Genomic DNA, 22,527 nt, shown 5'->3' with positions numbered 1-22,527 from the left:
TGATAGTGAGAAGATTCCAATCTAGCAATTCCATGGTAGCCAGAAAGGTCCTATGGAAGACCTGGTATAGTGTGTGTCTGTCACAGTGATTAAACAGTGATTAAGATATTTGAAATGATTATGTAAATCTGACAACAATTAACCAGCATCCTGGTCTTCAATGGGCTTAGTATGCTTCAGCTGGCTCTCAGAGATAGGCAAGACAATGCGCATTGCCCTGATTTGTACCACACTGTTCACATTCCCAAAACCAGTTAACTCTTGCATTTCTTTTGATTAACAGAAGGGGAGCATGGGGGGAGAGGAGGGGAGAAAAAAAAAGATGCACTGTGCTTTACCATGGCTAACCTCTGCATTGAAAAGCCTAGAGTGATCTATCCATGGGTCATTGATTTTATTTCAGTGCCACAACTGTTTGCTACTGCTTCTTTTTGCCTCAGTCTTCCCCTTTGTAAGGCAGGACTAACATGAGTTATGAGTCAACACTGCTCTTAACCAAAAGACACAGGCACTGATGTCTCTTTCCTCTTACCTGATTTTCAGGAAAACAAACTTTAAACCAGCAAGCAGCTTTTGTTTAACCTTCCCTCACATGATCTGTTAATGAAGCCCAGCCTGTAACTTTTTCAGTTTAAAAATAACTCCTCACATCACTCACAGTCTCTAACCTTATCATAGGAAACACTTTCCAGCATGTCAGCTTGCCCTTTAGACAACACTGTTCCAAGAACGACAGAAGACAAACAGATTTTTCTTTCACCAACACTGCACTCAAAGCACTTAGAGATTTATAATTCTATAAGCTTCATTACTGCTCTGTTTCAAAAGAGAAGTGTTGGATCAGTTTTTGTTTAAATCACAATGTGATTTAAAATATTAAATAGAATATTAAATACTCCCCAATATCTTCTTTGAATTCTGTTAAAATGCTTTCACTGTGATGTTTAGAGTGGAGATTTGCAGTAAAAAACTGGTCTCGGTCAGAGAAACTTTACAATGCAGACAAGATTTGCAAGTGCAATATTGTTAAAATAGAATTTTCAATTAAGAGTGTCAGGAAATAGTAACTACTTTGAGTAAAATTGAAAAAAATACCCTTTTATGAGGAAAAAATTCCACCAATATCATTTAAATTCTACAGAAATGTCAATACAACACAATAACTGTAAAATTCTACATCAGCAATTTAATAGAATACTTCCCCAGATCATCCCACTTTCTTCCTGGGTTAGCTTTTAAAATCACATATCTCCCAAAACTCAGAAATTACTATCCACCAGAAACCACGAGAAGTCACTGTGAAAATAATGGGGAATAAATCAAATTGAGGTTTGAAATTTTAAGTACATGAGTTGCAGGATGGTCAAAGCTTCAAAGCTGACTTCAGTATTTAGCCTCTCTAAAAAAAAAAAAAAATATATATATATATATATATATAAAAAAAATACAAGTTAAGGTAAAAGAAAAGAGAAACCAAAACAACTTGTTTTTTCCACAAGCACAAAAATAACTTCATCAGAAAACCTCATAGGAAAATAATCTTGGCTTTGGGAAACCCTAACCCAGAAGTAGTGGCAATACTAGACCGCTCACCTGGTCTTTCTTGCAAGGCAAGCAATCCCTTGCATCATCCCCAACTCCTGTGACCAGGTATTACATTGAGATGCAAACGAAGTCGCCTTTGCCTTGTGGCCAGCAGAGAAGCTGGAATGCAGTTTCTTATCTGGCACTTGGGTGAGGAAATGATGATTCTGGGAGATCACAAGACTGCCGAAAACAAAGAGGTGCTTCAGAAGGGTTGTGTCACTGCTCCCCAGTCATCTCCCAGGTTTTCAGAAAACTCACAGAACCCTATCTATGCTCCCTTGAAGCAGAGGCTGCTTCCTTTTCTAACCTAATAATGATTCAACTAATTTCATTATGAGTGCTCAAACTGAAGAACAGTTTGAATCTGATTTTTTTTTACTAGGGAGAATCCAAAACAAATATTCCCAAGTGAGTGCTTACGAACATCGTTAATGCCAGAGGGACATTATGAACTCCAGAGCCACCTCAGATATATGGAGAGGAATGCCCATGTTGGGGAGGAATGCCGGTTAGTTTTCATGGAGCTGCAAGGAATAAGCAAAACTGTTCATGCTTTTTTGGCAGCCTTTTCACAAGCCATGTCCAAAACAAATTAGGTAAAAAATATCTGCAGTTCCCAAAACTTTTCTGAAACTGGCATTAAAAGTAAGTATTAAAGTGAGTATCATTTCTTAAGATAGCAGAGGGACATCTATTCTACAATTGTCTGCACACATCTCCCTAGCTTTCTGAAACAGTCTGGTGTTGGAAATTTACTGTGCTTTTTTTTCCATGAGAAGTATCTTTATTGTAAAATGGAAGAAAAACATGATTAATTTTCTGAAAAGAAAGCTGACCTGTTTGGGTTTTTTTAAGTTTCCTTTTCCTACATGCAAATATGAGTGTGGCATTTCTTATACATAGACCAGACTCTGGCATGTAAAATCAGCACAGTGCTCTCTCAAATATATCTGTGCTGTTCTAAACTGGATCAGTGTTTGGCTGAACAGAATTGCACATGTAACTGAAATGTTTGGGGTATTTTTTTTGTAGCATCTAATAGAAGTTGTTCAGTGACAGCTTCCTGTAAAATACAGTAATTTGCATTTGAGGACGAATAACACTTTAAGAAACACCTTGACTAAGACAATAACTGCTGTACAAGTTCATTCGTAAGTTATGGCAAAATTATCAAAATCAGATTTAAGCCAGAAGACTTAACATGGTATGAATAAACATGTTCACAGTTATAACCTTATAAGGAAGCCAGCTCAGCCTTTTGTATTCCAGGAAGAAACATCCTGAATCGCAGAAATGCAAAAACTGATGTTTGCCTAAATAAAATGTCCTTCCTTCTCTGTTTGGAGAAATAGTATCACAACAAATCACTTGTTTTTACTTCAGGAAGGATCATGGTACACAAGTTACCTTAAGTGTGACATAGTTTATTCTGTGTACATTGCACAGACGTTTTTGGTACATTTCCAGTTAGGAGCTTTGCCTTTCTGATTTCTGGGTCTTTTTCTGGCAGATACAGGTTGGTCCTTTCCTCTCTGCACTTGTTGCAGGAGAATGAAGAGAAGAAAGAATTTGAAAGTACAAAACAAGCTTCAGAAATCCTGAATTAAAATAGGCAGAGGGGTTCCAGATGGGTAGGGCTGTGCTGCATATCTGGGATGTGCAGTAACAGCTGAGTTTCCTGTTGATGAGATGCCTCCCTGAAGATCAATGTTGAGTTCACCACTCCAGCTTCAGAGGCAACACACTGCTATGCAAGTTCTCAGGACTACTAAGATGCATGGCCTCTGTCATCTGGTAACTTGCAGTGCCAGACAGCTACAGGGCAGTTGGCCACCTTTTGGCTGTCGCAGTGGAAACACGACCAGTTATTAAAAGGTATTGTTCCACATCTTAGAAGAGTGGTAGGCCTTTGGCAAAACAGTTGGAACTCTGCATATATAGAGTTCCTCAAAAGCTGCTTTTTCAAAGCAATTTGGAAAATTACACTCCAAAAATGAGAGATTTTAATTAACAGGCAAGGGGTTTCTCCCTTCAAAGTTTTGATCTTCAGGTTATTTCAGGAAGCCATATGACTACTGTGATTAGCATGGCTATCTGCGTCTCCTCTGGACTGGATGGTATGGCTTCAGTTAAGCTTTTAAGCAGAGGAACTGAAGGAGCTCTTGATTTCACCTCTTTTCTCTGGTAACCTTGAAGGACTGCTTTGCACACGACCCCCACACAGTTGCTAGTCCCCACAGACATGTTTTCAATAGAGAAAAGACTGCTGTGGCTGGTGTGACTCCAGCAGGGTGTCACAAGGTTGCACAATTTGATGGAAAATTATTTCTACCAGTATCTGCCCAGTTACCACTGCTGCCACTGACACTCTGTTCACTTCAGTGGCCCACCACCATCCTGGGCTTGCAGTTTCATGTGTGAACATGTCATGGTGCACAGAGAGGAGCAGCAGGAGCAGTAATGAGACAGAGGGTTATCTAGTAGCTATGCAGCATGTCATTTTCACCTTGACTAGAGTGGTGAACTGTCTCTGCAACATGGCTGGCAGTCTTCACATTGATGACAATATAACACAACTCTTGGAAAAGAAATGTTCATCCAGGAGTTGGAGGTAGTCCTAGGCCAGCTTATTATCACAGGTTTCTAACCGGAACTCTTGTGATGACCAGGTTCTGACCATAGCTGATTTTTCTTGCTTATGCTTATGTTTCTGCACCTGGGCTCCCAGGTTTCCTTCCCAAAATACCTGAGGAACTGGTAAGTGAATCCAACAGTTACGATTCAGCACAAGCCGAAAGTCAACATGCTGAAGGTGAAAGTATTTCTGTCTCCTTCAAGAATTTCAGTGAAGTCTCTTAACATTGCCCTATGTGCAGTAGTAACACATACTTAAATTCTTAGTAAAAATTGTATCTGGCATTTATGTATGTGTATGTGCACTAAGAGTATTCAGGAGAAGAGGTAGCAGAGGGGTACCACATGCTATAAGAGTACAGAAGAGACAGAACCATACCAACTGGAAAAGCATCAGTTTGTCTTGGTGCACCTCAGGGAACATTACACAGCAGCAGATGTGATTTATGATGCAAGACGTTCTGTAAGTTTGACTTTACCTCCTGCCAAGGCAGCTAAACATCTTGCTCTTTTAGAAAACAAGTCCTGGTCCATAGTTCATTGAGAACTTAATTGTGGCATTTCAATGCCCAGTTGATATCAGATACAACCGCAGAAAAAAACCCAAACTAACACATATAGGATTGACAAGTTCTATGGCACAGAAAGTATTAGCAAAAACATGTTAATTAAAAACTTTTCAAATCCAAATCAATTAAAAAAAACCAAACACACACATAAAAAAAAAAAAGCCCCCTAACTATGAGTTAGTCAAGCTGTATGGAGTTCATCTAACTCTTGTGTGATAATTACATGTGAAACAGTTTGGTAATGAAAAGCTTGACAGATACAAATGCATAGTCTTAGTGCCTGCATTTCTATTTTCCTTTACAAATAAGGAAATATGCAATTTTCCTTAGAAAAGTCTGGTCTTGAAACTGTTGTTTGGCAAGTGGAAATACAAATAGTTAAGCAGAAAGCACAAGGATAACTAGTTTAATTTTTCAAACCTGTACACACTAGTAAATATTCTAATTTGTAAATATTTCTAATTTGTGCTAGTGTGCAATTTCATTGTTGCAGTGTATGTCACACTCTTTTTCTTCCTTTCCATGATTTCTGTATGGTCAGTCAGCTGAACTGCAAAACTAAGAAATTTAAGTTACAAAGATGCCTAGAAATTTGATAATGCAGCTTTGCAAAGTGAGTATTATAAGGCTGAGCAAGTAATTCCTAAAACCCACCATGCATCCAGTGTGCATTTGCTGCAGCTCTAGTTTGAAGAAGTTCTTTTCATGTTTAACATTCCTGCTCCAATTGGCATGACTGCACATGTATAAAGTACCCTCATAGCTCAGTCCTGAGTGTTCATATGCAAGCTCTCACTTAAGTAAGTAGTTTAGCTTTCAAATTTGTTTATTTTTTCCCCTCAAAAGTTTCACAAGGCTCGTTTATGATTACTGACTAATCAAGGAGCATCTTTGTTGGACACATTTTTTTACACATTTTTGTGTCATCAGTACTCTAGTTCAGTGGTGGGAGTCTTGTGCAGGTAGACCAGCCAGCTCCTCCAACTTCTTTTTATGTATTTGGCCCCGTGGGACTTCCTTGAGGAAAAGACTACTCCTGGGACAGTCTGGGTAAGGAAACAGGTACCGGTCGTTTCAGTGTTATACCGTGTGTCTTAAGACATCAAAAAAGGGAGAACCACGTATCATATGATTTCTTCCCTTTTGCTGTTGTGCAACAGTCTACAGACCCCGTTTTTCACTCTAAACACATGCTTTCAAGTTTGCGCTTGGCTAAGGCCATCAGCAACACTGGCTTTACAAGAGTTTAAAGGGGAACCTCGCACAGCTCTTGCAATTATTCTACTAGAGGCAAGTTCCCTATTAAAAACAAAAGTCTCCCAGGGCGTGGGAGACGCCTCACTGGCCTGACCTTAGAGGGAGCCACAAGAGGGAAGGCTGGGACAGGACTGGCCCTGCGACTGACAACACCTCGCCATTTTTGTCTTTTTTCTCCAGATTTTGTGTCTCTGTCGTCTGCCAGTTGCCAGCTTCCAGTCCTGCCTCGGTTAAATTCCAGCCGACCCAGCGCGCTGCCGCTATTCCCATGCTCCCGCAGCCAACACGACAGCCCTCCCGGCGCGGGACGCCCCCGGGACAGCCCCAGCCCGCCCGCAGCTCCCGCCCCGCACCACCCCGGCCCCGCTCCGGCCCCGCCTCCCGCCCCGCAGACCTCCGCCCGCCCTCGGCACGGCCGCCAATCGGCGCGGCGGGGCGGGCGCGGCGGGGCGGGTATAAGAGAGGCCGGGGGGACTGGGAATCCTCAGGTCGAGGAGTCGGAGGAGAAGCTGCTGGTGTTGCGCGAGGTGAGTGAGGCGGGGGCTGCGGGGCGGGAGGCGCGGGCGTCCCGCGGGCCTCAGCTCCGCTCTGGCGCTGCGGCTGCCGCCGGGCAGGGGCCGCCGGGCTGCCCGCTTTCCCGGGAGGCCGCTGGCCCCCGTCGTCCGAGCTTGTTTACAGTCGCGGCCCAGGGCCCCACTCCCCGGATGGGGAGGCCGAGTCAGCTCCTGAGGCCTCCGGGAAAGGCTCGGCGCGGTGGGGCTGTTAGCCTGCCCGGGGGTCTTTGTTCGGGTGCGCGGGTTCCGTCTCGGCCCTGGGACCGGCTGGCGAAGGAGCGGCGGGACGCGCTGTGTGCCGGCCGGCAGGCCCGTCTGGGGTCCCCCTTGGCGCTCGGGGCAGCGAAGCGGAGGGCGGCTGCCCTGCGCCGTGCTCAGCCTGACGGCTCTGCCTCCGCTCCCCGCAGGTTGCCGGCATGAATCCCTGTCTGACTGCGCTCTGCCTCTGCCTGGGCCTGGCCTTCGGCGCTCCCAGGGTAGACCCCGATCTGGACGACCACTGGCAGCTGTGGAAGTCGTGGCACAGCAAGGACTACCATGAGGTGAGTGCCCGGGGGTATGCGCTGGTCGCAGCAAGCTTAGCTGGGCCCTGCCAGCTGAGTCATGTCTGGTTTATTTTAACTCTGGCTGTGGTCTGCCCTTGAAGGATAATTCCCCTCTTTATAGGTCGCATTCGTGTGTTCGTGCAACGACTCAGCTGTAATGTACTCTCTGCTTTTGGTACGGGGATAGCAAAAAGACTATCTCTGAAATAGTTCAAGCTTAGTATTTGACTAGTCTACATTTGCCCAAGTATACAGGCCATAGCAAAGCATGTTATCATGCCATGGAGTGTTGTTTGAACTGTCTCCTTGAAGTATGTTGTTTTCTGGCCCCTCAGAGAGAGGAAAGCTGGAGGAGAGTCGTGTGGGAAAAGAATCTGAAAATGATTGAACTCCATAATCTGGATCACACCTTAGGAAAACACAGCTACAAATTGGGAATGAATCAGTTTGGTGACATGGTATGTATAGAGGCATGAAAACAACAGTTCTAAAGAGTGGTGTGTAATAGATGGTGACTGCATGTCTTGAATTTTTTTAAGACAACCGAGGAGTTCAGACAGTTGATGAATGGGTATGCACACAAGAAGTCAGAAAGGAAGTACAGAGGATCACAGTTTCTTGAGCCCAGCTTCCTGGAAGCACCACGATCAGTAGACTGGAGAGAGAAGGGATATGTGACTCCAGTCAAAGACCAGGTATTCTGTGGTGGTAGATTGTTTGTGGATTTTTTTTTTACTTGTTACAGCCCCAGTTTCCTGAATGCTACCTACACTTCCACAGAGAGAAAATACTGTGGACTTCTTTAAGCCTAGTGCAAGCTTAGCAAATTAAGTGCTACTTGGATAGAATTGCTGTATCCCCTTTAGGATTTTTTAGGAGTTTGGTATTAAATGCCTTAAGAACTGAAAAGGCTCTAGCATCTGCACTTTTACATGCTAGGTATGTGAAACTGAAGTTGGTCTTGTAGCTTTTGTGTTTTTCATGTTTAGATCAGTGGTCAGGGAACTGCAATCGCCTAATCTGTCTGGATTTGCAACTTGTGATTTCATGTCTTGCTTCAGGGTCAATGTGGGTCTTGCTGGGCTTTCAGTACAACAGGAGCTCTTGAAGGGCAGCAGTTTAAAAAAACTGGCAGACTTGTTTCACTGAGTGAACAGAATCTGGTGGACTGCTCTCGTCCTGAAGGAAATCAAGGCTGCAATGGTGGTCTCATGGACCAGGCTTTCCAGTATGTGCAGGATAATGGGGGAATTGATTCAGAGGAATCCTACCCATACACTGCAAAGGTAAGTTGTAATAACTTGTATTGCAGGTGTCGCATGTTCTGTGTGGATGAACTGTGAGTAAACTCATACCTAGAAAGGAAAGTGCTTCAGTAATAATCAGTACATCTGTTATTCCTGTTGCATTTTTCATAAAAAAAACTAGAATGACTTCTATCCCTAGTGGGAGTCACACACTGCAGTGGTCTTTGAGGTCAAAGTCTTACCAGACCAGTCAGAAAAACTAGAGCACATGTTCTTATTCCTCCCCATCATTGCTGCCCTCCTACCAGATGCCATCCCTTATCTGGATTGACACAACAGTGCTGCTTAATCACAGGGATGCAATTCAGCTTCCCATAACTGAGCTATTATGGGGTTGCTACCCATAGACCAGCTAAGTCCTGTAGCTGGACTAATTTGTTTTTAATGATAGTTGTTGACAATGTCTTAAGCTCTGCTTCTGGGCTAAATGTGCATAAATGCAGATAATGGGCAGTCTTTTAAAATACCTCTAGTGATCTACCAAAAGTTAAGCAAACATAAGAGGACAAAAGAGCAGCTGTAAATTGTGGTATCACTTAAAAGCCTGTGGTTTGGGCTTTTCACCACTTGAAGTTCTGCTCACTGTAGAATATCTTTCCTTGCAGCTTTGTGTTGACTGGATGGGCAACAACAATTACATCTGTTATGTGCAGCATAGAAACCTTTGTTAGATTCCTGTTCACCTGTGTCCCTGTAATTTCAGTTTTTTCCATATCTGCTTTTCCAGATACCCCAGTGGGTTATAGGAAGTGCCTAAATTGCTGAGTACAAAAAGTAAGCAGTTGAGGTGTACTGTGTTCCTTTAGTTGGAGGAGGCAACTTAAGTATTAATCTTGTCACATAGGTTATGTGTGGGCTGTGAAGGATGTGTTTACTTAAATCCATTTTGACTTCACATGGCCTGACTTCCAAACTAGGCCCCTCTCCTGATATAAGAGCCTGTGGCATTCAGAACAGTGCAGGCTGCATTTTGTTAAAAAACAACAACAAAAAAACACAATGAAACACAAACAAAAGCACAAACTGAAAAAGTACAAAATGTGAATATATATAATATGAAAATGTGAAAGCTGTATGTAAGGTGCTATAATACAAATTATTTAACTTCCAAATCATTCTGCACAGGTCTTCAAACTATGACAGGCTAAAATTGTGGATTTTAAGTGCTTGCTCAATGAGCAGTTTGAGTTGCTTTGCAATTAATGAATAGTTGGCTCTCTTGCATTACCCATTAATACATTCAGAAAAGAGATTTGTCCTGGCCACCAAAAGGCAGGGTTCCAGGGTGTGGTGGTACTTAGCTTCCCAGTGAAGCTTTTCTTGTGGGTCCCAATGTCACTTGCTTTTTCTGTACCTTAGCTTCTGTGTTCTCCCTCTGCTTTTTTCCTTTGAAAGTACTGCTGAAGGAATTTAATCCTTTCCAGTCACTTGTTTTCAATGCAGCAAAGTCACTATGTCTGGTAGTTCCTGTGCTTACCTGTGTGTTAAGTGGAGAAGTATGTAATAACTAGGGCTTTCTTTATTTAGGATGATGAAGACTGTCGCTACAAGGCAGAGTACAATGCTGCCAATGACACCGGTTTTGTTGACATCCCTCAAGGACATGAAAGAGCTCTCATGAAAGCAGTAGCGGCTGTTGGTCCAGTGTCTGTTGCCATTGATGCAGGCCACTCTTCATTCCAGTTCTATCAGTCAGGTGGGGACCTGTTAGCAACTGCATTCTGAGAACTCCTTTGAGTACCCAGCATTCATTACCCTTCAGTTTAATAGGATGAAAAAAACTCAACAGGCAACAAACAGCTATGGTCTTGTGACACAGGACATAATCAGGAGTCTTTAATTCTTATCTGGGTTCTCTGTACTTTGTGCTTCTCCTTCATGCGTATACTTGTTCCTCAGTTTCTGCCATGGTACGCTTAACTTACAACTCCTTTCTCCAACTCCCAAGAAGCTGTGCAACATTTAAGTTAAAACACATAACCCCTCTGGTGAGGTGGAATGGTTTGTGATGACCTTGCTCACGTGTGAACTTGTGCCTCTGCAGGTATCTACTATGAGCCTGAGTGCAGCAGTGAAGACTTGGACCATGGTGTTCTGGTTGTAGGTTATGGCTTTGAAGGGGAAGATGTTGATGGGAAGAAATACTGGATTGTTAAGAACAGGTAAGCTCTCTTTGTGCCTTGTACCCTTTGAGGGGTGGGGGAGAAGGAAAGGTAGTTTGTCACTTGTAGTGTGGTGTAGGGAGACAACAGTAATAAAAATGTGCATGTGGAAAATCTGGAGACTGTCGTATTGTATGACAAAAAAACCTGACTCATGCTGCTGGCAGCCTAATAAAGTAGCCTCAGAATGGCAGGCTGACTCTTTGGCTTTTTCACTAATTCAAGGGAGTTCAGTACTGAAACACCACATTAAGCTAGTAGATGTCAAAGTGATGGAGCAGAGGGGAGCAGAAGGAAGCCAGGTTGTGTGGGTGTAATGGATGTTTTCTGGAAGCAGAGTGCTGCTCACTTGTGTGAAACAGGGTAACACTTGAATTTTAAAAATGGAGTTGCCTCCTAGTTTGCGTGGAAAACGATATGATCATGCCAAAGGGCATAGCACATGATCTTGTCTCATGTTCTCAGCATTACTGGGGCACCACCCTCAAATGCTGCTTGTGGTCTTCGTCTTCTCTTGAAGTTGGCTAGGAGCAGTGTCTTGAGTTTCAATAACCTGTAATCCAGGACTGCACAACCAAGGCCTCCACCTAGAGAGAGGATGGCTGCACCCTTTGTTTCTCTGGGCTTGTTGTGCCTCTTCTGTAGGATGCATTTAATTGCTGAAAAGCACTTTAGTTTGGCTGCAGCTATCCTGATTTTTTTTTTAATCCACAAATGTGGAAGGTGGCAGTTTTAAACACTGGGGGAAGTTTCTTCTGAACATGAAAACAAACTCTTTGCTTCTGTTTTCAGCTGGGGTGAGAAGTGGGGTGACAAAGGATATATCTACATGGCCAAGGACAGGAAGAACCACTGTGGAATAGCAACAGCTGCTAGCTATCCACTTGTATAATTTGAAGACTGAACATTTCAGTGCAAGATGGGGATTTAAACTGAATGACCAAACCATGTTCACACATGGGAGACTTCTATTCTTCAACAGTCAACTTGATTTTTTTAAAACTTTTGAAGTGTGTTTTACATGTTGGTCATGTGCCACTTATTTTAAATTAATGTAAATGTTGGTATGTAAACAGCTTGTAATATTGCTGGTTTTTGACTGCTTAATCTAGTAGATTCTTTTTATTTTTTCTTTTTTTTAAATTGCAGTGTGCCCAAGGGTTTACTTTTTCAATAAACACTTAAATTCTAGTATGTACAGATGACTTGGCTTTTTGGTCTGTTTTTTCCACTTGGGTTTTCTATCAAATAGTTGTCCTGAATCATATGACTAAGTCAACCCTATACACATGCCTCATTTTACAGTTACTAAAATGCAACCCTATCTGGGAATGACAACTGTTACAAAATCAAGTGCAGTATTTGTGACACAGCTTATTTAAAACTGGTAGTGGAAAAATGCCTCTTTCAGCCAAAGCAGAAGTAACTGAAAACCTAACACTTGTTCTTTGAAGATACTTGCTCTCCAGAATATCACTAAGTTAATTCTGGCTCAGTTTTGTGACTCAGACATGATACCATCTCTGCTTCTTTGTACTTCATAACAAATGTCTTCAGTCTTTTCAGGTCCTTTATGCAGCAGCTGTTTATCACTTAGATGTGCTATAAGAAAATGTTGATGATGTTAAAGCTAGGTGCTACATTTCTGTAGTTAGGGTACTTAATTCCTTTAGAGCATCATATTTGAGCACCTGGGCTGCTCAAAAAGATCATTTTTTTGTATATGTAGTATCATTAGTATCTTCCACCTACACCAACCAGCTTTGGCTTGGGAAAGTAGTCAGGGGCAATGCTGTTCCTAGGGAAAGTGAAGTTGGGCCACTGTTAAGCCCTGGATACTCTGTGACTGTACTGTGGTGATGTACTCTGCACCCTGTGCCTTCTCTTCTGAGAGAATTTTTCTCTGGCAGGTATCTGCTTCTGAGACAGGATTACTAGCTGTTGCATGCTAGTGAGATTTGTGTACTAGTAGTTTCTGCAGAGGAGGATGAATTGGTAATACTGAAAACAACTGGGGGAAGACATGTTGGGTGCTGATTCACTGTCTTTTGCACTTGGTCTGGATGGAAGGAGGGTAGTTCTGCATCTTAACTAGCACCATTTCATGGGTCATCAACCTGTAGGTTCTTAAGCACAGCATATTTCCTGAGTAACAGCCATGCATGCAAGGGAATCTTTGGAGTAAAAGGTAGGGAAGCTGAATTTCCATGTTGTAGCTGAAGTAAGCCTTTAAGTTTACATTTCATAAACATCTGCAAGAAGAACAAGGTGAGGTATCTGAAATAATAAAAGCTTAAATGCTGTTCAGTTGTGAGTCTGTCCCCATGCTCCTTATAGATGAATGCTTTCAACATGAATCTCCCTACAAGTTTGTTGGTTTTGTGGGTTTTGTTTGTGTTTTTTTTTAAGAGGAAGAGCCTCCCTCATCCCAGGGGCTGTTGAACAAGCCACAAAGCAGAAATACTGGTTAGAATTTAGCTATTAAGCTGACTTGCTAAGCCTGTTAAGAAGAACATTCATACTGCTTAGTGGAAGCTATGGATTAAATTAATATGGAGCTCAACTGGTGGTCCTCTAAGGACTTACTATGTTCAGAAGGAAGTGGCAATGGTCTGCATTCATAATGAGAGGCAAGATCAAAATGTTGCCAGGGAAATGACTGCATAGGATCCCTAATGTAGTAGCTGCTTTTCATTATTGCTGCCCAAGAACTAGGGGTGTGCAGAGGCCTATCGCTCTGAACGCTTGTATCCTAGAAGCTGACATTACTGTGAGCTTAATAGCACTTAAGGTGTTACTTGTAGAAATTTGAAACCTGATGCATTTCAACAGTAACATTAAATCTGGTTTTACAATTCCACTGTAGTTGCCTTATCTTCTGTACAGCTGTTCCTTCTTCCACTTAATTTAGAAATACTAGTATAAAATAGCAAATTATTCCATAATGGTATCTGTCCTGTTGAAGAAAGTACCATCTCTCTTCAGAGTTGTTCCTTTCTGAATATACAGCAAATCAATGTTATGCAGGCACACACAGAAAGCTCCTGAGTTGTTCCCAGAAAATTGATGAAAGCTCTTCATGACTGTGTTCCAATATTTTTTTTTTCCCAGGCTTTCTTTGGTTTTATATTCCTGCTGATAGCTGAAGTTCATTTATTACAAGATGTGTTATTTTTTAAGATACTAGTGAACATGTATTATCAGTAAAATATCCTGTCTAAAGTGCCCTGTTTAGGCCCTGTCTAAAGTACAGCCACTGTACACTTGTGCGTACCTAAATACGTTATTTGGGTGCTATGTTTCATGTGTGGTAGATGGCAGCTCTATGCAGTGAATAAGGCTCTGCAGTCATTGTTTGTTTTCATCTTCATTGTAAAAATGAACTGTTTAAAAAAGGTTTTGCACTTGGCTTTCATGTGCTGTTGCATCTTAGACTGACCTTGACCTAAAAGTCTTGTAAGAATAAGTTTATCTGATCTTTCTGGTGAATAACTGTATTTATCAGAAGTTGGTCATGAGTTTCTAAAGACGAGTACTCTTGAGGCAAGGAAAACCATTAAAAGAAATGATACCGCTTACACAAGAATTGTTGCTGCCTTATACTCCAGTGAGAAATTAACCCAACTGTCACACAGGAAATTCTTTCTTTACCCTGTAAAAGAAGTTATTTTCTCATCCTATCAGTGACTGTGAAGTAGACTGGAATTTTGGGTTGTTGTTGTGTTGGGTTTTTTTTAACGTGCATTGTTTTTGCTAATGTTAAATTAATTTCTGAACATTAACAGTGGAATGAATAAATTTATAATCCCCCTGCACAATCCATGCAGGAAAGTAGTTTTCAAAATATTTTTAAGGACTACAGTGGCAAAGTATTTGTTATGTCACTCTGCTGAAACAGGGAAGCAAACATGACGAGTTGTATCATTGAAGTTTGGCTATGGTGAATAATTAACTGGTGATCTGCACAAGGGCTCTTGGCAAACATCATTCTGAGACAACTGGACATTTAGGAAGATGGCAATATCCACTTAAAAAAACCAAGAACACAAAACCCCTAGCTTCTAAACATAAGTTATGCAGTATATGCTCTTTAATTAATCCTGCCATGTATCTCTTAAGCTTAACGCCAATTAATATGTTTTTCCATATTAGAGATGAACTGCAATTTCTGGCTGTTAACCAAGGAATTACAGAATGGTTAAGTTTGGAAGGGACCTTAAATATCATCAGGTTCTGACCTCCCTCCTATGAGCAGGGACACCTCACACTAGACCAGGCTGCACAAAGCCTCATCCAACCTGGCCTTAAATACCTCCAGGGAAGGACCTTCCACAGCCCCCTTGGGCAACCTGTGCCAGTGCCTTGCTACCCTCATGGTGAAAAAATTCTTCTTAATATGTGACCAAATCTACCCTCTTTCAGTTTTAAACCATTACCCCTTGTCCTATTACTACCTTCTCTGGTGAGAAGTTTCTCCCCAGCTTTCCTGTAGGCACCCTTCAGGCACTGGAAGGCTGCTATAAGGTCTCCCTGGAGCCTTCTCTTCTCCCGGCTAAACAGCCCCAACTCTCTCAGCCTGTCTTCATAGCAGAGGTGCTCTAGTCCTTGAATCATTGTTGTGACCCTTCTCTGGACCCTGTCCAACAGCTCCATGTCTTTCCTGTGCTGAGGGCTCCAGAGCTGTACACAGTACTCCAGGTGGGGTCTCACCAGAGCAGAGTAGAGGGGCAGAATCACTCCCCTGGCTCTGCTGGCCACACTTCTTTTGATGCAGCCCAGGATGCAATTGGCCCTCTGCGCTTCAGCACACACAAATGGCTTCTCATCTGATACCACCCCAAAATCCTTCTCCTCAGGACTGCTTTCCAGCCATTCTCCCCTCAGCCTGTGTTTGTGCCTGGGGTTGTGCCCACCCAGATGCAGGACTTTGCACTTGGCCTTGCTGAACTTCCTGAGGTTGCCATTTTCCCACCTCTCCAGCCTGTCTAGGATGCCCTCTAGATGGCCTCACTTCCCTCTAGGGTGTCAACTACTCCACACAACTTGGTGTTGTCAGCAGACCTGCCCACTGTTCATGTCTACAACAAAGATGTTAAACAGCACTGGTCCCAATACTGACTCCTGAGGACCACCACTTGTCGCTTGCCTCCACTTGCACTCTGAACCATTGACCACAACTCTCTGGGTGAGACCATCCAGCCAATTCCTTATCCACCGAGTGGTCCATCTGTCAAATCCATGTCTTGTCAGTTTGGAAACAAGGATGTCATGTGGGATAGTGTCAAACACCTTGCATAAATCCAGGTAGATTACATCAATTGCTCTGCCACCATCCACAGTCTCTGTAGAAGATGTAGAAGGTGGCCTTCTACCTTGTTGTAGAGGGCCACCAGATTGCTCAGGCATGACTTGCCCTTAGTGAAGCCATTTTGGCTGTCACCAATCACCTCTTTATTTTCCATGTGCCTTAGCAGATTTTCCAGAACGATCTCTTCCATGATCTTGCCAGGCCTAGAGGTGAGACTGACTGGCCTGTAGTTCCCTGGATCTCCCTTAGTCCCCTTTTTAAAAATAGGGGCTTCGTTCCCTTTTTTCAAATTGGCATGAACCTCACTGTACTGCCATGACCTCTCAAATATGATGGACAGAGGCTTAGCAATTTCATCCTCCAGCACCCTCAGGACCCATGGATGGACCCCACAGACTTGTGCACCTTCAGGTTCTTCAAATGGTTACAAACCTGTTCTTCTCCAACAGTGAGGGGTGCTTTGTTCTCCCAGTCCCTGCTTTCACCTGCTGTGGCCTTTGCAATGAGGCTGGAGCACGTGCCAGAGAAGACCGATGCAAAGTAGTAATTTAGAACCTCAACCTTCTCAATATCCTGCATAGCTAGGTCTCCCATTTCCTTCAGGAGAGGGCCTACATTTTCCTTGGTTGTCCTTTTATCCCCAGCAAACCTATGGAAGCTTTTCTTACTACTCTTTACATCCCTGGCAAGATGTAATTCCATCTGGGAATTGGCTTTCCTAACCTGATCCCTAGCTGCTCAGACAACCTCTCTCTAATCCTCCCAGGATACCTGCCCTAGCTTCCACTCTCTGTATGCTTCCTTCTTAAGTTTGAGCTTTTCTAGGAGCTGCTTGTCATCCATTCCAGCCTCATGGAGTTTCTACCTGATTTTCTCTTAATTGGGATGCAACGTTTTTGGGCCTGGAGAAGGTGATCCTTCGGTATCAGCCAGCTTTCATGGGCCCCTCTACCTCCAGGATGTTATCCCAAGACACTCTCTTGAGCAGATTCCTGAAGAAATCTGCCCTTCTGAAGTCAAGGCTAGTAAGCTTAATGTGAGCCCTCCTTGCTGCACTAAGGATCCTGAACTCCACCATTTCAGGGTCTCTACAGCCAAGGCTGCCCTTGAGCTTAGCATCCCTCACCAGCCTTTCCTCATTGATGAGGACAAGGCCCAGCATAGCACCTCTCCTTGTTCATTTCTCAATTCCTTAGAAAATGAGGTTGTCATCAACACACTCTAGGAACCTCCTGGATAGTTTGTGCTTTGCAGAGTTGTCCCTCCAACAGATATCAGGGTGGTTGAAGTCCCCCATGAGTACCATGGCTTGTGAACATGAAGCTGCTCCTATCTCCATACCCTGCTGTCCGTTATAGTATAAGCTGATTCTTCCGCTTTGTATCTCTCTTTGCACTGTATTAAGATACACAACAGTTTGAGAGTCCATTTTTAATTGCAGTCTTCTGTCCCAATAGCCTTCACACTTTTTGTTGGGAAGTCAAATCATGAAATGCTAAGGCTTAACTAATACACTGTTTTGAAGAAATAATTTTTTAAGATTAAATCACTAATGGGGATGTTATCTCTCATTCTGTAATCAGGGCTTTATCAAACCATTAGTGAAATTTCAGATAAGTGTAGGGACACCTAAAGCATTTAGAAGAAAGGATGTAATCAGACACAACACTTTATTCTCAGAGATTCAATCCACAAAACTGAACCTAGATGACATTCAAATAGGTTCATCATGAAACAGACAAGGAGAGGGGTTGGCCACATGGTGGATACCTGATTCATGGGTTGATTAGTTTAGATATATTAGAGGCCTCAGAAGAAACCACATTCCCTTATGTTCGTAGGGAACATGATTGTGTCTTATCTGTTTTCTTCATGCTAAATTGCATGAAGATTTGTGTTTCCAGTGGTTTTAAAATGTGATCTCTGCAGCACTTTTTGTTTCCATCATGCTAGCTTCTGTTGATGGGCTACTGCCAACCTATGAGAGTAAAGCAGCAAAGAAACCATGAAGACAGGCATTTTAAAAAAATACATAGTGGGTTCTTTTTTAAACACTTCTTCCTTCTTGTGTTCACTTACAGTTCTCACCACCTCCAGGAGATCCAAAACCTACTTCTGAGTGAAACCTAATAGCCTTTCCCAGTAAAGTCACGCTGGGAAACATCTGTTAGGAATACCAATGTGTGTCGTCAGGTATGGCACTGCAGCTCTGATACCTGTTACCTTACCTTCTGCAATCTTTCTTATTTGGGAAGAAGTGGTTAAAGATGAAGCAAAATCAGAGAGTGAGCTATTCCCTCCCTCAGCTAGCTACAAATTATGGTTTTGGGTAAGCGTGACTTTGTGAGGGCCTCCAGGGAAAGCTTGTGGTTGGGCTAGAATCTGAGCAAGTAGGAGATGATTTTCCAGCCTGGAGAGGGTTGTTCATGTGCCTAGTGACATCTAATCCACTTTGGACATTCATCTGGAATTAACTTTGTGTTTCAAAGTTCTTTGTTGATGTGTATTGCTCCAGAATGAGAGTGGTTGAGGTGTGCTCTACCAGGGCGCTCTGAAGCTATTAGAGCTATTCCTTTATGCATCTACTAGGGAAAATTGCAGTCTTGAGAACCACAGTGGAAACATTTAAGCTCTAGTTTTAATTATTATATTGATTTTTTTACTTTTTTTACTTTTTTTTTTTTTTTAATTACTAGTGAAAGCTTCCTGCACAGCATGCACACAGTGGCATAAAAATGTTTAAAATCAATGCAGGGCTATTAGACACTCAAATCCATCTTAGTATGTATGGGAAGCTGATGCTGAAGTGGGATGTTGAGAACTCCTTAAGGCTGTAGCACGTCTTGGAACACGGCGCAAGAATTGTGAATGCAGGTTCTTCTCAGTAGCCCGTTTAATATTCCTTCTGCTCAGCCATGTTTACTAGTATTGCAGTTTGCTTTTCTTCATTCAAACATAAAGCACAGACAGCAGGGGGTTTTTTTTGTTGTGGTGGTGTTTTTTTTTTAATAGGAAATATACACTGAAAACATCAGCTGTGATGTGAAACTGCATTGGCTTTTGGAGATGTATAATACCTGTAATTGAAAGAAACAGAAGTGTTTATATAGCAATTACAATGCCTTGTGCAAAGGTTAAGAATAAATACTGCTGCCGTTTTGCTATTAGTTGCTCACTAGTCTCTTGAAGAATTGGAGGGCACCTGTATTTTCTGATTCAGTGCTATTGCATTGTTTGATGACATTTCTCTCTCTATATAGTAGAGCATTTCAGAAGCAGACGTGGTCACAGGAAGCCCATCAGAAATTATTATGAAGTTTTATTTTGGTTGCATTATCTCCAAATATTTCAGCAAACTTTGTAGTCCTATTTTGTTGGGTGCTCTGTAAACCAGAAAGCAAGAGAACCTCCCTCACCACTAAGTTTTTAATCTAAACTGACACACAGCTGCGAAGTGGGAGAGGAAAAAGCCCAAAAGCAGTGCTGCTGCCTGCCAGAGGCTGTGCAGCTGATTAGCAGCTGTGTGTTTACATCTGAGGGAAGGCTAGCTGCCTCCTTGGGCTTTGTTTTCTCCCAGTGTAGCTTCAACAGAGTTAAAAGGTAAACAGCTCCATTCTTGCTCTTTTACAGAGTTTAAATTTCATATCTACATTAGCCTGTGTGGCCCCTTGCCTTCCGTTTAACCTTCATGCTTTCTTTTCATTTGAACAGTCTCCCTTTTCTTCTTCTCTGCTGGACTAATAAATCACATCAGGTTGCTCAAAGAGAGAGAAAATTGTCCATACAGGAGCAAAACAGGAAAACTGGCAATCCAAAGGGCAAAACACAGACAGTGTGTCAGCTGGTCAGCAAGCACAGGGCATGCTGGTCTCTTGGAGCTGTGTTTTGAGCAGCATGGGATCACGAGGCCAGCTGGGCTTGGGGACAAGTTTGACTTCTCTTTTTCCCAGGCATGTGCTGACAGTGTATTTGAGGCTGAATCGATGGAACATCCAGAATGGTCATGCCCCCGGGCTGGGATTAGGCTAGCCTTGCACATTCAGTCCCAGCTGACCAGAAAATTGAGCGGGTGTGTTATCTGATGAGGTGTCTCTCCAACAGTGATAAAATGTTCACTGGTGATCTGCTTAGCAGCTGACAAGAACTCATTTATTGACATGTGAGTACGTAGCTGTCCTGGTCAAAACCCTCTGCAAGCTGGATCACCAAACTTCCTGCATGGATCACAGTGGCCAGGACTGCAAAAACTGCTGGAAAACAAAAACTGGAAACCTGCTCAGCTTCTGATGAGCAGAATCCTGCAAAACCATGATGCAAATCATTGCTTTGAGAGCAACCCCTCCAGGGCAGGTCTCAGTGGGAAAACCTACTATCTCCATGAAGGATTAAAATCGGCTCAGTAGAATCAAATCACATGCTTGGTTTGAGGTTTTTATTTTCTGTTTTCTGAAACCATATATGTATTTGCAGCAAGCCAGGAACCAAACCCGGAAGTGTTTCGAGTAGCAACACATGGGATTTATGAGTATTGTCCATGATGACCTGAAGCCTCCCTGAACGGGCGGGACTGTCTCCTTGAAACTTCTGGGATTCTGTACATCTGGGTAACTGTGTGCAGATCCTCTTATCTCTGTGTTCATTCTGTTCCATGCTTCACCCACATTTGGGCCTTGGTTATCTGTGGAAAATAGATACTTTTTTTTTTGCAGTCTTCCAGGAGTTAATGATTTTATCATCTTTCCTCTTGTTAGTCACTCTCTTCTCTTCCATAGGTACCAACCACCGTTTTTTCACAATGAGTCTAACTGGGTGGTATAATCTATGTAAACTAAGAGCTTTTTCTTGTTCTGTGTCTGTGATTAGCCAGAAGTATACGGCTCCCATTTTATAACTGAAGAAAAGTCTTGTCTGATTTTTCCAGAAATACGAGTTGGCTTTATTAAAAAAACCGCAAAACTCCCTTTGTATGCGTTTTGTGGAAAACAGAATAAAGTACCAACTTTTGATACAAATGCTCAAAGACATATTTGATCCAACATTTCAAAGAGCATCTCTGCTTCAGCTGCCGTGCTGCAGGGGGTCTGGGATCAGGTCCCCATGGCTCTAGACTGACAAGGCAGTGGCACAGGCAGGCTGGGCACCTCGAGGCTGGTGGGAAGCCTGCCAGCCCCAACCTGTTCTCTGATTCCCCATCTTATGATTGCAGTCACAAGGCCAACGCTTGGTGGCTGACTGTTCAGGCTGACTGAATTTCCAGTCAAAGTAATTAAAGAACAACTGCTCATTTGTTGATGGGGTTTCTGTGTTTTCTTGTGTTATTGGATACCACCAGGTTTAGTTAGTTTGCTTTTATTTTGCTTCCAAAATAGGTGTGAAAGTGCCCTGAAACTGGAAATAAGAATTAGATTTGGCAACAAGTTGGAAGCCAGTGCTTTAAGAATAGCCAAGTTTGTTTTATACCTGGTATGATACAACTAGTATACTTTCCTTTCCAGATCTTCCTCAAAATGTAGTAAAAAATCATCTGACATTGGTTTATACATAATTTTATGTCAGCAAAACATTAAATACTGATATAAAGGTATATGTGTGAACTAATATTTAAATCCATGTCTGTTCCTTCAGGTACTTGATGTTTCCATTTTCTATTTTTTATCATGCTGATGAGTATATGAGGAGTAGTATCATGCATCACCTGCTTCTGTAAGCAGAGGCAGAGGCAGAGCACCTTTGTCATGAGCACTTGTCCATGTTAGTAGCTTCCTAGCTCCTCTCAGCAGTGTTGATGACAGCTCCTGGTGCCACATCTTGTTTTCTCAGCTGTCTAAATGCTCTCAGACACCCTGGCAGCTGAGCACGAAGGGAAGTTGTGGTGCAGTATCACAAGGGCTTTGTAGGAGGTGATCCCCCACCAGAGACACCCTGCAGTTTGTGTTAGAGCTCTAGAGAAACAGTCTGAACTGGTTATCACACTGGGAAGGGAAACTTCAGACTCTGTCCTGAGAGTTTAAGAAGGGCGTGGCGGAGCCGTTAGGTTGAAGGGTTGTGCTAGATGTAGCAGAGAACATACACATACTTAGGAAAAGAGTATAGGTGCAGTGAATTAGGTCAAAGTGGGACTCTGGCAAAGAAAATCTACAGTTCACACCAAAGAAAGTAGCTGCTTTCATAATCTGTGTTTGGGATTTGCATGGGTTGTTTATACAGGGAAGATACTGATCTCTTTTTAGATATTAGCCACCTGGCAGCCCACAAACTGTGAGCATAATAATCTAGAATCACAGAATAGAATCACAGAATAGATTCTTTTTAAGCATCAACAGCCAGCAAACTGCAGCTATTTGTCAGATCAGTTACCCTGGTTCTAGCTCTTCCTGCTAACATGGGAAGGCTAACAGATGGGATTATAGACAGGTTTTGCTGTGAAATCATGCTTACATGAAGGCAGTTTAGGTGCTGCTATGCTGGCACCAGGGCACTGAATGACTGACACGTTGCATTGCAGAGATACATAGTTTAACTGCCTGCACAGGGACATGGATCTTAGTCACCAGATTGTGTATGCCTACCACAGTACAAACCTTCTTTCAGAATTCCTATAAAA

The 22,527-nt window shown here is 42.7% G+C and overlaps 1 protein-coding gene and 1 long non-coding RNA gene across 2 annotated transcripts; both read left to right on the top strand.

Moving 5' to 3' along the window:
- Positions 1 to 6,502: 6,502 nt before the first annotated feature.
- CTSL (cathepsin L) lies at positions 6,503 to 11,820 on the top strand. The gene is made up of 8 exons (XM_051643372.1): positions 6,503 to 6,574; positions 7,009 to 7,143; positions 7,482 to 7,604; positions 7,686 to 7,841; positions 8,208 to 8,432; positions 9,981 to 10,149; positions 10,498 to 10,615; positions 11,408 to 11,820. Exons 2-8 carry the CDS (start codon positions 7,018 to 7,020, stop codon positions 11,505 to 11,507), a joined length of 1,017 nt encoding a protein of 338 aa, XP_051499332.1. The 5' UTR covers positions 6,503 to 6,574; positions 7,009 to 7,017; the 3' UTR covers positions 11,508 to 11,820.
- A 6,194-nt stretch (positions 11,821 to 18,014) lies between these two features.
- LOC127395895 (uncharacterized) lies at positions 18,015 to 20,634 on the top strand. Its single transcript, XR_007891869.1, has 2 exons — positions 18,015 to 18,116; positions 20,394 to 20,634. It is a non-coding gene; the product is annotated as an uncharacterized LOC127395895 (long non-coding RNA).
- Positions 20,635 to 22,527: the final 1,893 nt, after the last annotated feature.

This window comes from Apus apus, chromosome Z (assembly GCF_020740795.1).
Source record: "Apus apus isolate bApuApu2 chromosome Z, bApuApu2.pri.cur, whole genome shotgun sequence".
NCBI classification, from domain to species: domain Eukaryota; kingdom Metazoa; phylum Chordata; class Aves; order Apodiformes; family Apodidae; genus Apus; species Apus apus.
Note: the sequence above shows the minus strand (reverse complement) of the source record. Positions and strands in the feature narration are given on the sequence as shown.

Bases quoted from the DNA above. Each gene is read 5' to 3' on its own strand.
- CTSL (XM_051643372.1), top strand. From the start codon at position 7,018: ATGAATCCCTGTCTGACTGCGCTCTGCCTCTGCCTGGGCCTGGCCTTC. The intron at 7,144-7,481 runs GTGAGTGCCCGG...CTGGCCCCTCAG, and splicing joins ACAGCAAGGACTACCATGAG to AGAGAGGAAAGCTGGAGGAG. The intron at 10,150-10,497 runs GTGGGGACCTGT...GTGCCTCTGCAG, and splicing joins ATTCCAGTTCTATCAGTCAG to GTATCTACTATGAGCCTGAG.